Source organism: Schistocerca gregaria, chromosome X (genome assembly GCF_023897955.1).
Source record: "Schistocerca gregaria isolate iqSchGreg1 chromosome X, iqSchGreg1.2, whole genome shotgun sequence".
Taxonomy (NCBI): Eukaryota; Metazoa; Arthropoda; class Insecta; order Orthoptera; family Acrididae; genus Schistocerca; species Schistocerca gregaria.
The window spans coordinates 484,920,014-484,934,260 of NC_064931.1; the positions used below are offsets into that span (position 1 = coordinate 484,920,014).

A 14,247-nucleotide genomic window follows, 5' to 3' on the forward strand; every position below is an offset into this window, starting at 1 on the left:
GCAATCAGCTCTTGGTATAGTTACTACAACTGTTCAAAATGGAAAATGAACTTTGAATTGGGGCCACAATAGTGGTAGAGAATGTGCTAAAAATAGATTGGAAAAAGTTGTAACTGTGCCAAGATGACAACTTAGTTGACTCTAAGTTTTTTGTGTTTAGTATCTCATTCAGTTTGAGTTTGGGAGAGTTAAATGGTAACATGCAAAAACTACTCATAATTATTAGTGGTAATAGCAACAATATAGTGATTGGAATGGATAGGTTATTAATGTCAAAAGTATGTAGAAATGAGAGCATTAATTACAAATAGAATATACACTGAAGTAGCAAAGAAACTGGTATAGGCATGCATAGTCAAATACAGATATATGTAAACAGGCAGAATACGGCATTGCTGCCGGCAGCACCTATATGAAACAAGAAGTATCTGGCACAATTGTCAGTTTGGTTACTGCTGATACAATATCAGGTTATCAAGGTTTAAGGGAGTTTGATTGTGATGTGATAGTCAGCGCATGAGCGATGGGACACAGCATCTCTGAGGTAGAGATGAAGAGGGGATTTTCCCATATGACCATTTCACGAGTGTACTGTGAATATCAGGAATCTGGTAAAACATTAAATCTCCAACATCGCTGCAGCCGGAAAAACATCCTGCAAGAATGGGACAAGTGCCGACTGAAGAGAATTATTCAACATGATGGAAGTGCAACTCTTCTGCAAATTGCTGCAGATACCAATGCTGGGCCATCAGCAAGTGTCAGCATGCGAACCATTCAACGAAACATCATCGATATGGGCTTTCAGAGCTTGATGACTGCATAACACAAAACTTTACGCCTTACCTGGGGCTGTTAACACTGATATTAGACTGTTGATGACGGGAAACGTGTTGCCTGGTCGGACGAATATCATTTCAAATTGTACCGAGCAGATGGACATGTACGGGTATGGAGACAACCTCATGGATCCATGGACCCTGCATGTCAACAGGGGACTGCTCAAGCTGGTGGAGGCTCTGTAATGGTTGGAGTGTGTGCAGTTGGAGTGGTATGGGACCTCTGATATCTCTAGATACGACTCTGCAGGTGACATGTATGTAAGCACCCTGTCCAATCACCTGCATTCATTCATGTCCAATGTGCATTCCAACGTACTTGGGCAATTCCAGAAAGACAATGCAACACCCCACACGTCCATAATTTCTGCAGAGTGGTGCCAGGAACACTCTTCTGAGTTTAAACTCTTCCGGTAGCCACCAAACCCCCCTGACATGAACATTATTGAGCATATCTGGGATGGTTTACAATGTGCTGTTCAGAAGAGATCTCCACCGCCTCATACACTTACAGATTTGTGGACAGCCGTGCGGGATTCATGGTGTCAGTTTGCTCTGGCACTACTTCAGACATAAGTCAGGTCCATGCCATGTCATGTTGCAGTACTTCTGCGAACTCGCAGGGGCCCTATGCCATATTAGGCAGGTGTATCAGTTTCTTTGGCTCTTCAGTGTATATCAGAAAGATACACTGTTGTGCTGTTGAATGGGGTACATATACTACAGTTTTCCTTAATTGTCGACAGATGTGTGTGGCACGAAAACGCCAGTTGCAGGTTTTCAACTTGGCAGATGACAGGCTGGTTCTTGTGAAAGAGATAAATGCATCTGAACCAGTGCAAAAGATGGCAATGATTGGCCCATACATATGTACAGCTCTGCAGAGTCAGTATTTGTTGTATAACTTTGAGACAAATGATATGCAGCAACTGTTCACATATGGTGGAGATAATTTTCTTCCACTTATTTGCTCAATATCACAGGTAATACACTTAACAATAATTTCTGAAAGCTCAAATGTTGTGTCAAGTAGAAATTATCTTACACCCAGTAGCTATTATTTGTATTTGTATAAAATTTGGTATGTTCTACATCAATTGGTTTCAAATTTTTGTAGTTATGATTTCTTTCTGTAGGATGAATTTCTTGTTAGTGCACGTGAGGACTTAGGAATGTTTGTGACGACTAAAGGTATGTCAGAACGTCCTCCCGTGAGGTGGCCATGTCCTCCTATTTCTCTGACATACTATCATCCTTACATTCTTGGCTTGAATGAGGAAGTGATTGTCGTATATAGGTACGTAAATGTTGAAGAACTAATGTGTGTTTTTATGTAAATCATATGTAAAAGAATTTCATGTAATAATTTTAGTAACTGCTTTATTTATTTAATATTAAGAGCTTTTGTCTTGTGGTGAGACAGTAAAGACTACCAAAGAAGAGTAAACTTTTAATTTACATTGAGATTAACTATTTTAACCCTTTTCTTTCCATTATGTAAGATATCTTCAGTTTCATTTTTATAGCATCTGAAGAGAGTGATAATTTGTAGCACCTTGAAGAATGTCTTGATACAGATTTTCAGAGGGAACTCAAAGAGGTCTTTAAACTGAACTGAAGTAAAATTTTTGATAACTAGGCATGCAATGACAAGTGACATGTTGCTTCATGTGCACTGTTTCACTTAAGGTTGCATGTCCAATACTGCTGCTGTATCTTTTAATGTGTATAGAAATGTAAAACTATTGAAAGCATGTTAACAGAAAAGTGAGAGAGCTATCAATCAAACGAGAAGAAGAAAGGATCACTTATCTGACTTTGAAGTTATAAGAGATGGAAGGGAAAACTGAGTGGGATCTTATTGATGAACTGTGCAAGTATTTGCCTGTAGTGATTTAAGGAACCTGCAAAAAATTTAATTCAGCGTAGTTCTTATGGGGATTTAATCTTCCCTCCTTCCAAATCTTACTCTAGTAGCTTAACCACTTCTTTATCTTGTTCCCTTGGACAAATGAAGATAATTTCAAATTGTCTAGAATTTCTTCATTAAATTATGGTATTCTCAACTATGTAATTGTTCTTTGTTAGAGATAAATTGAAAACAATTTACAGTGCAACATAAAATCCTCAACAAACAGTATGTTTGTCTCTCTGTCATTGTGACTAGTCAATAGACCATAGCTTCCAAAAAGATTTACAGTAACCAGCAACAGGCTGTAAAATTTCTCCAGTTCATTGTTGTTTGATGTAGTAATGCTGCAAGAAAACCCATAAATATGAAACACTTTGTAGAGGGTGGTTAGTTATGCTTAATTGTTCCATAGATAATATACATTATGAATGGGTTATTGGAAAACGTGGAAATGCCAGTATAACATCTATGTTGTTATGAAGCTGAATAGGTGGAGAAAATGCTATATTGTAGATAGTTTGTGAAGAAGCATGATGCAGTAGTTTAGATGATTAGTGCAATGTTACACTTTTTTACTCTCACGAAACTAATTAGGAGTCATTCTTAGTAGCTAGATTGTTTTCCTGAAGTGTATCATTACAGTTGAGCTTCAAAACAATCGCAATGTTTAAAACTAAACTAACTCGGGAGGATGATGGTACAGACCTGTGATCAGCAATTTTGTAGAGAGGAGTATTTATCCCACTAAGAGTATTACTGCCGGCTGTGCTGCATGCTTTGTAGAGTAATGGTGCTGCAGATAAACAGTTCAGATGTGACCACCAGCAAATATTTGTTATTTAGTATTTATCATTTCTGGAAGGTTTTAAAAATTTCTTATGTTGTTAAAATTTGTATATTCTGGAATAGTCTACATTTGAATAAATAGCAGCACTTTCCATACAAGAGTTCAGTTCTGTTCTGTTTGCACATTGGTGTCTGCAATGAACATGCTTCAAGTGCAACATGTTGTACTCAGTTGAGAACACTGTTTTTGGATTTGGGCTTGATTGTTTGGTGGAGGCCCAGGGTACTTCAAAAAGACTTACATTACCATGGCTCCAATTAGGCAGCATAAAAGCCATCACCTGCGTGGACAGGAATTGGAATAAGTGTTTTGTAAATGGTTCATTTGCTGATACGAGTTAAGTGACTTGAGTAAAATAGCTTTTTAATGTAGAATAAGCTCTGTTTAATTGCATATGAGGTATTATTTGTGTGTGTGATTGTCAGTCGCAGATATGTAAACTACTCAACTCTCTCAAATTATAATTGCCCAAAGTCATTGAGAGTGGCACGTTCTCCTTACATCTCTCCCAGGAACCATATATTTTGTTTTATGTAGTTAGATATTTGATTAGAGATTACTAATGGTCTGTGCAAGGGCAATGAATGTCTCCTCCATTGCCTCCAGAGTTCTTGCAGATATATCCATATCGGTGTCATAAATGAGAATCTGTACTGATTTATAAAAGGTGGTTCCCCTGCTTAGTAGGTCTCCATCCCTCATAACCTTCTCCAAGGCAACATTAAAAAAGACATGCCAGCACATCTCTTTGCCTTACACCATCTTGTGTATGTGATGGATCAGACATCAATCCTCCCATTCTTATACTACTCTGTACCTCGTTCATTGTAATTCTCACAAGTCATAACAATTATCCAGGGGTTTCTAGTGCAGCCAAAGCACACTACAGTTACTCCCTGTCTGTGCAATCATATGCTGCCTTGAGTAAATTTTCTCATGAGTAGACCAAAGGAGCGATCTTTTACTTGTTTTTTGCAATGTGCTGTGTTGTAGTCAATAAAGAGGCAATGCATTCCAATCCCATATATAACTGTCTTTCCTAAAATTTACTTTAGGTTGAAGATCTGATCTACAGCTGATTTCCCTGGAAGAGATCCACACTGCTGTGGGTCAGTCTTTCTCTAAACAATTGGGACAGTCAAACACTATGATAGAGAATGCTTGATATCCGAAGTTCAACATCGAAATCCCTTGATAATTGCTATGGTCCAACATATCTCCTTTCTTGTATGCAGGGAATATAATTCCTTGTCTCCATTATTGGAACATTTCATATTGAAATGTCCACCTTTAGGAGCTTGAAACAGTTCTGCATGAATATTATCTATTTCTGGTGACTTATTGTTGTTCAGTTTATTCAAAGCAGTTCTCATCTCTTCCAAAGTTGGTGAGCCAGGAATTTCATCAGAGTGATTCTTTCCGTACACATGTAGGAGACCTCTTGGTATCATTCTGGAATAGAGGAGTTTATCAAAATGTTAGCACAATCTCTTACAGATCTCGTTCCCCACCCCTTACAATTTTCCCCATTTTATTCTTTACCAAGCTAGTTTCCCCACTGAAGGGATTTTGAGCAGGATTTACTGTGCTATAAATTTCTATATCACAATTTTATACCTCAGAAGTTCCAGTTCTTTGAAGTTTCCTCTCTCTCTCTCTCTCTCTCTCTCTCTCTCTCTCTTTTTTCTTTATCCCTTTGTGGTTGATGTATCCTCTTTTCAGTCCTCCATTTTTCTTTATAAACTTCATCCAGTCCTCTTGTACAGTTTGATTATATGATTATTTTGTATGCCTCATTATTTTCCACATGTTGTCTCATGCACAGTATCAAACCATGGGAGGTCTTATGCACCTAGTTCACTTGAGCCCTTTCAAGAATTTCCTGGTATTTGTTCCTAATTTAAAATGATTCCAGGGCTGTTATGTTATATTTGTGTTTGTTTATTTGGATTCCTTTTGATGGATTGGATGTTCTAGCCGTCGTCCATGCCCACACCAAAAAGTGGTCTGAATCTCAGCTCACCAGCCAAAAAAATCAGTCACCCCTAGAAAAATTATTACAAGAATAATTTAATACTATGCAGTTCTATCCCTGGAATTCATAATTGCCTTGATTCAATTAGGTTGCAAGTCCACAAGGTTGTGCAGGTATTTCGCATCCACATTAAGCAACTCACGGAAGATTTGATTGCACAATTCCATCAAATTGTGGGGATGTGGATGTCAGTGTTTTACATACTGTTCCTAGATTCCCCATAGATTTTATATGGGGCTCAGGCCAGGTGATTTTACAGGCCATTGGGGATGTAATAGGATGGTGCAGTGTTCTCTTTCAGCTTGATGAACTGTGCTATCATCATCCTTCTGTGCTTGTGTGAGTAATGGCCTCTCATGAAGTGACCAACTCCAAACATTCACTGCATGCAGTTCCCATCACAATGTTCTCTCACTAACAGGTTGGAATGGACTTTGATTGACAGTCTGCAGCAATTTCTGTTCGTTTGTAAGTCATTTTGATTCACAAGCGGTGAAATGAATCTCCGGACCCTCTTGGTCAGTATCTTTTTTTGACCACAATTCTGACACCGTGTTTCATGGCCACGTGTGCTACACCACTGCTTGTAGACATGTTGAACGGCCCACCATGAATCACCAACAAAGCCAGCAACTTGACACCCCATATGGCCATGGGCATGGTCAAATGCACTTGCACCTTGTTGCATCCTTGCACTTACCCATGTTTATGTACAGTGTCCACTTGCAACATAAAAGTCTCATTGATTTCTACTACCTTGTGCTCACATAGAGACAGTGCACATATGGTTGAGTATGTGACTTCATTGTTGTACCATCTGTAAAGGTTTAATGATTCATCTGTGAGTGCACTCTAGTGTGACTAATTTTTTGTCCAGTGAGCTTACACTTTGGTTTCTGTAGCTCTTCACCTTCAAGAGATCCAACTTGTGCCTTCCATCAGTCAAGTCTGACAAGTGGTCTGACAGTGGTATGGAGTGAGTTAAGGTGTAATTATTACAATGTTGTTGTCAAGATCACTGTGTGTTGTTTGAATAAATTTCGTTTTGATACAGTGAAACCTCACTAGTTTGGACTAATGTGGGGCAAGTTCCAGACTAAATTATGAAAAGTGTGAATTATACATAGGTTTACTAAAATATTTACCTGAATGTTAGTTAGGAATATAACCCACATTGTATGACGGGGTTAAATAAAAACTGGATGAACAAATAAAAACTTGATGAACAATAGGATTTAAAAAAAAATTAAGTTGCAGTACGTATTCAAAGATTATATTACTATGTGAGTTAAAAAAATGTGTATCAGCACTTTACTGGAAATTTATATGGTGTGTTAACTGAAGGATGATGATTGCTTTACCAATTATTTGCTGCTGTCATCTGGATCTATAATATGGTAAATAGCAGCCAAAGAGGCACTATTACCTGGTGTTGATGCTATAGCAGTATGTTCAGCCACAATATCTCTTGATAATGGCATAAAGAACACGTACACAGCATCGTCATTGGTTGCAGTTTTGGCTCACATGCCTGTTGTTTTCCCCAACTAGTTTATCTTGTTTTAGTATAAAGTCTGAAGTTTTGATGTGATTTTCTGTAATGTCATAAGAAGTAGACTTGGTAATCCATTAATGCCCATTGTCCTCAGTTGATGACAGTCCATTTTTCTGTCGCTATTACAATGTGTCTACTCCAAACCAACAATGGGCTTTTGTTGTTGTAAAGCAAGCTTTCTGTCAACAATGGATACCATTGTTATCTCACTACTACAGTTATTCAGTTGAAGACTGTTAATAGAAGTGGAGCATTTTTGCAGAGCCTGCTGGTTATTTCTATTTCTGTTTTAAGTTCTGCATCTAAGGTAATGAAAAATCTCACTTTCTCACTGCTGCATAATTTAATACTGTGAAATGATTTGGTACTTATGAAGGCAAAATAGTTTATTAAATTTTGTGTCCCAGTGCATGAAAACTTGCTGTCCTTGTTTGAGGCCACTGGGCATTTCCATGGTAAATGTTAGATTTTTTGGTCTTTTCAGATTTCTTTGCCATGGCTTGCCATGTTTTTTATAATTGTTTTCTGAGGAAATAGGAGCAGAAACACTCACTCTATCTCCAGATGTAGAGGAGCAGACCGATGAGGAAAATATTGAAGATGACCTGTTAGGAAATATGTATTTAAGCGATATTGCAGGTACTACTGAAATTTCACATGAGAGAGACAACAAAGACATTCCTCATGTTTCTTCTAAAAGAGGAAGTTAAATGGCATGATCAGGTTCAGAAATATTCATTTCCTGACTTTGGAGAGAAAGCTTCTTGTTTGTTGCATGAACTGAAAGAAAAGTTGCAAGGTCTGTCATGTGTAGGTTTTTGAAGAACTCTCTGCAGAAGAAATTGTTAGCATGATTGTAGAGGAAACTGAGGCATATGCTAGGGAATGTAAAAACAAATAAATTTTTCAGTTTTACCTGATGAAATTGGTGCATTTGTTGGGTTCTTGATCTTTGCTGGGTACCATAAATTGTCCATTGAAAGAGGTTATTGGTCTGAAGAGGACAATCTCGGTGTTCAGATAGTGAAAGATGCAATGACTCATAACAGTTATCTTGAAATGAAATCTGTAATACATTTTTGTTATAATAAAAAGGCAAATGAAAACAATAGTGACAAATCTTTCAAAATAGAACCATTAGCAGAGGCTCCGGTAAAAAAAAAATTATCAAAAATGGAGAGCCTTTGAGGAAAATCTGGCAGTTGATGACATGATTGTGAGATATTATTGACATCATCCTATAAAACAGTTTATCAGACTGAAGCCCATACACTTTGGATATAAACTTTGGGCCTTACGTGGTACTGATGGCTACTGTTAAAATTACTGACTGTTTTGCAGGAAGGACCAGAATTATTATGATGAAAATCTACCATTAGGTTCCAAAGTAGTTTTGAAAATGTTGTCTATTATTGATGAGCCAAACAGTTACAAAGTATTTTTTGGCAATTACTTTATTAGTCGTGAGCTGCTCGTCCAACTGGAGGAACTGGGATTGTGTGCAAGTGGACCTATAAGAGAAAGCAGAACAAATAAGTGCCCCCTTTCGCCAGATAATGTTATGAAAAAGAAAGAAAAGGGACATTTTGAGTTCAGATTTGGCAGAGAGAAGGAAGCTTCCATTATAAAATGGAATGACAACAGGTGTGTTACACTAGCAACTAATTTTGACACTGTGCTACTGTCAAAGTCCAATGTTGGAAGTCATCCTAAAAAGAAAAGAAAGGAAAGGTCAGTGTTCTACAACTACATGCATTGAATATATACAAGAATCTCATAGGAGGCATCAATGTTCTTATGTTACAAAATTATCTGTCAGATTCTTGTAGAAACATACCACTTCAGTGCTTGTTAGAAAGTGATACTGGTGTCTTTCTACTAGGATGCTAAATTTGACTGTTGTGGATGCGTACTTGGCTTTCAAAATATGCAATGATGGAAATTCTCTTTTGGTGAAAGAATTCAAATGACAGATTGTGAGAACATACCTGAAGAAAGGTCTTGAAATGAGGTCAGCTAAGGGAAGACCAACAAAACTCATCTCATCTTCCAGGAGTAATGTACCAGATATACGGTATGACTAGAAGCATCATGTCATCCAGAAGCGTGAAAAGTGAAGACAGTGCCAGTATGAGAACTCCAAAGGAAAGCTGAGAACATATTGTGAGAAGTACAATGTTATGCTCTTACGGAATGCTTTCCCAAATATCATATCAGGCCTTAATGAAATTTCAGTTTTGGAAAGTAGGTTAAAACTTCTGTAAATGTTACTTATTGTAAAATAAATAATAGTTTTGCAATGTTATTTAAGGTTTATTATTACAAATTTCTTTATCCCTTGTCGTTTTTCGTAGTAAGCAGTGTAATGACAAAACAACTGGCCAGTGCCCAACATCCTCAAATGGGAACGGTCAAAAATTTCACATTTAGGCAACAAGTGAACAAAATTTCTTCATTTTTCCATAAACTGGATTGTCAGGATAAAGCTTTCCAGAAATACAGAATATACATTAACTAAAAATAAATTGGGCACTAATGGGTTAATGCTGAACTCAGTCATAGCACTGTGGGCAGAAGTTTCGGATTGGTTTTTATGCAGCATTCTCAGTTTATCTTCTAAAATTAATGGTTTATATTTCCTCCTAACACTCATGTTGGTTGCTGTATTTTAGTGTACAACACTTTAACACGCTTTCAAACAATCACAGAAATGGAATTTAACATGACTTGTCGTGTGGGCTTCACCAAGCGAACAGAGCAGTTTTTGACTTTGTGGTTGTGACCAATAATGATACTTACATTGCTGTTACTCATTATTGGCCACACATGAAGGAAATGGGAAGGGTGATGATGCATTCAACACCTTACAACTAATGAGCTAGGTGCAAATTGTCAGGTATAGTAAGGCAGTGTTTCACTTCGCATGAAATAGAAAAGTCTTAATTATTGCAAATTCTGAATTAGTGAGGGCTTAGTGTTATTACTGTTATAGCAAAAAGTAAGAACTATAATTTGGTTTATTGTGTGACACCTTCCTAATCACAGCATGTATGTAGTAAAATGTTATTCAATTACTTATCAGTGACTGAAATAATTTGTTATAAAATTATCTGTCAGATTCTTGTAGAAACAAACAGCATAATCATTTTTATGTAGTAAATTCTAGCAGGAGGCAGATTTAGCCTGTAAATATAAAAACAGCATAATAATAATCCAATTTAGGATCATAGTAAGCAGTTATTTTTTTTTATGTTTCAGTATTCTTGATCAACAACAGAAGCAAGTGATACCTTTTAGTGGTGGCAGGACTATCGGTAATTTTGATGGTAGACTCTATGTTAGTTCTGTCACTTCAGTTAATGCCCTAATTGCAATATCATGGGAAGAACAAGTTGAGGTAAGTCATGTTCTGCACAATTTTCTAGTGTGTGCAAAGTGAATATTTGCTGGTACTATCCCCCTTGGTAATTATCAGCACTGAAGTACATTAGACTTTCAACGCACACACAACTATACAGTAGTTCTTATCTCCTCATTCCCTTTCAAATTTCCACATAATGCTTCTAAAAAATTATCATCATTTGAGAGCTATAGTGTTTGCAAAAGGTTCAAAAGCATGTCATTAGTGGTTCTGTGCAGAGACAATTATACTAATGCATAACATACCTGTGCAATGAAAAAAATGTTTTGACAATGTGAGAGACAGAAAGTATCTCTAAGAAACAGCAGAATGCAGTACACTTTGAGGACTGTGAAACTGTGTTTTGTTGCTTAAATTAGTACAGATTCTAAATTAATATGGGTCCAAATACTTCACCACTTCTGCACCTAACTGTAGAATATGTGCTTATGCAGTCTTTCTACAACTTTTCAGCGATGCGGAATTGCTTGTGTGCTTCAGAGTCCCATCAGTATTTTTCACTTTGTCACACGTCTAGGTTAATGTGGAAAAAGTCTTAATAAATTAATTTTCTGAAATTACGTAGACAGCAGATTTATCCTCATTTAGTAGCAATGAATGACATAGTTTCCTTTTAAAATAATATTTAAAGCAGAGGTATAAAGTGAGCTTTCATTAGGACAAACACTGAACTGAAGTTATCATCTGCAGTATCACAGATATAGATACATGGTGAATAACATAGCGTAGTTATTTTCAGTAAGGTACCTGTATAAAATATGATATTTTTTGGGAAACTAAACTAACATATTTTGTACACTGAAATTACTGAAAAAAATCTTCAGGGGCATGTGTATTCCACGTCGAAATCATTTACATCCCATTATTTAGAAACCTGCATATATTTACATCTATCAAATTATCATTTTTGTGTACATTAATTGGAATAACAATTTCCACTATTCACATAATAAAATAAATAAAAATGATTGGCTCCATACCTATCATTTAAAGTTATTTTCAGCCACTCCCTCCTCCACCCAAAAATATCGAGATGAAAATCTATAACACATTAAAAAGTATTCTAATCCTAGGTCCACTGAAAAAATAGAGGAGATATGCATGATACCCTGCCTTAGAGATGTAAAGACTCGCAGAAGAGTTCATGAGGGATGAATTGATGATTTGTGCAGGATGTGCAGTGCAACATTAGACTGTATTGAGTAGACAATGAAAATTACACTAATATTAAAATACTGCCACCTCTTATTACTTGTATCTGTAGGCCATGAAGTTATGTTATATATTTGGAGTCTCTCCTGTACCCTGGTCAAACAATTTGTAAACATAAGTGGATGAATAAATCAGAATTCACTGTTCAGATCAGAGGAAAACTTGATATACAGAAATATAGAAAATCTGATGCTTAAAAAGTGATGAATAAAAATACAGGCATTTTAACTTTATAAAAGTCCAGGTACTTGCATATTTTACCATTTTACTCAGATTTTGAAAGACTGCACTTATTTTTTTATGAACGTTTCAGTTTTTTCTGTGGACTCTCTACCCTCAAACTTTGATAACCACAACATTTTAGTACCATCCCTTAAGACACTTTTATTATCAAAAATTTGCTATAACTATTTGGCTTTATTGTATAATACATGAATTTAATTCTTTGTGGGCTGAAAAGGACAGAGCACTGTAATTTATGAAAAGTGAGAGCTCTCACCTTCCCTTATTGTAAGTTTGTGGAAATGAAGCTGAAAATTTGAGACTTAAACACAGATGGTATGACCTGCTCACAAGACAAGATTGCACTTACTCATCTCATGTGTAATCCCACCAGATGAAGTTTGTGAACTTTGTTCGAGGAGAGACCCTATGGAGAACACTTGCATCTAATCCTCAAGCTGCAGTGGCTGATGACAGATAAGAAGATCCTGCTGCAGCAATGACTGTAACAGGAGGCTTCCCAGTGTGTCATCTGTCCAATCCAGTGCTGCATCTACATGGAGGTGACAGTAGGAGATTAGAGTTAAATGTCCTGTTGACAGTGGGGTCATCAGAGATGGAGCAAAAATGCAGGTTAGGAAAGGATGGAGAAGGTAAGCAGTCATGCCCTTTTGAAGGAACCATACCGACGTCTGTCTGAAATGATTAGGGAAATGGATGTGGGTTTAAACCTTCATCCTCCTAAATGTAAGTTCAGTGTGCATTTCCATGGAGCTCCTGTCAAAGGGCATGAGAGAGATGGTGATTCTCATGATATCATTTCTGTATTCCAATAGCAGCAGATGTGCATGCAGATTCAATATCATCTGCGGATAACCCCCTATTTCCACATGAATTGGAATATGGTGAACATGTTAAACTGGCAAGTATAAAAATCACAAAATGGTGAAATGCAGTGAAAATCAGAACTTCCTGTCTAGTACAAAAATATTTCCAGCATTTGGAGCCCTACTAAAAATTATGTTCAATTATGAGCTGACTAACTTCCAAATTATCAAAAAGTTTTATGTCCAGTTGGAGGATACCCTTACCCTTAAACACCTTATCAGAGAGCTGAGCATCCTAAAGGGAATTGCCGAGCAAGGTGTCAGTGGTTAGCACACTGGACAGTTCAAATCCCCATCTAGCCATCCAAATTAGGTTTTATGTGATTTCCCTAAATCACTTCCAGCAAATGCTGGGCTGGTTCCCATGAAAAGGGTATGGCTGATTTCCTCCCCCATCCGTGACACAGTCTGCGCTTGGGCTCCACCTCTATGATCTTACTGTCGATGGGATATTAAACAATAATTCCCATTCTCCTCCTCCTCCTCCTCCTCCTAAAGGGAAATCTGTTATGCATCCCACAACTGAGGCATCAGATAGAATGAATTTGAGAGTGAATAACTGTCCACAGAGTTTAAACCATCAGGTGATTTTCAACAGGTGTTCACAAGAAGAAATTAGCCATTCAGCAACAAGCAGTTATATGTGGATTTTGTAAAAGAATATGGATGTGTGTATTTTGTCCCAGCTTTCTCCTCTCCAAAGTGCTTTGTTCACACTCAGTACACATAAAGAGATAAATATACTACAGATGCATGACTGAAATACCGAAACTAATATGATTGATAAGCTGGTGTTGATGTAGTTTGTGAGAACCATACTGTAGAAACAATAGGCTCCCACAATTTCCTGCGTATATTTTAACAATTATTGGCCATAATGAGACAGTGTCTGCTATTGTCATTACAAATAGGAAGTTCACTGTGATTAAATTCAGGGTGTTAGCTCTGTATGGACATGGTGTGTGCCTCCTCATGGCAACAAATGTGAATGCAAAATCCTCTCTGTGGCACAGTAGGCAAACTGATGAATGAGGTGAGATACTAGAGGATGCAGTACAGGAACTGCACTTAAAAAGTAAGTGTAGAGGACCAACTGAGTGCATTTGAGGGACAAGCAGATGTTGCCACTAATATAGCTGTCACTTTAGCAAACCAGATGGCAGCATCTAAGATTAATAGCTGGCAATTGCTTTGGTACCTGACATCCAGTGACCATAATGCAGTTGTCATCAAAGAAGAAAGTGGCAACAATAGAGGGAGACAAGCAGAGGAAAGCACGAGTGAATTGATATCAGGAAAATGAACTGGCGTAGCTTA

At 37.2% G+C, this 14,247-nt stretch overlaps 1 protein-coding gene across 1 annotated transcript in view; it reads left to right on the forward strand.

The window, feature by feature from the left end:
* LOC126297561 (transforming growth factor-beta receptor-associated protein 1-like) overlaps positions 1-14,247 on the forward strand; it is a 151,085-nt gene that overhangs the window by 37,822 nt on the left and 99,016 nt on the right. The window contains exons 5-7 of the mRNA XM_049988493.1: positions 1,586-1,822; positions 1,976-2,136; positions 10,447-10,585. Coding sequence (XP_049844450.1) covers positions 1,586-1,822; positions 1,976-2,136; positions 10,447-10,585 — 537 coding nt within the window. The remainder of the gene's footprint in view (positions 1-1,585; positions 1,823-1,975; positions 2,137-10,446; positions 10,586-14,247) is intronic.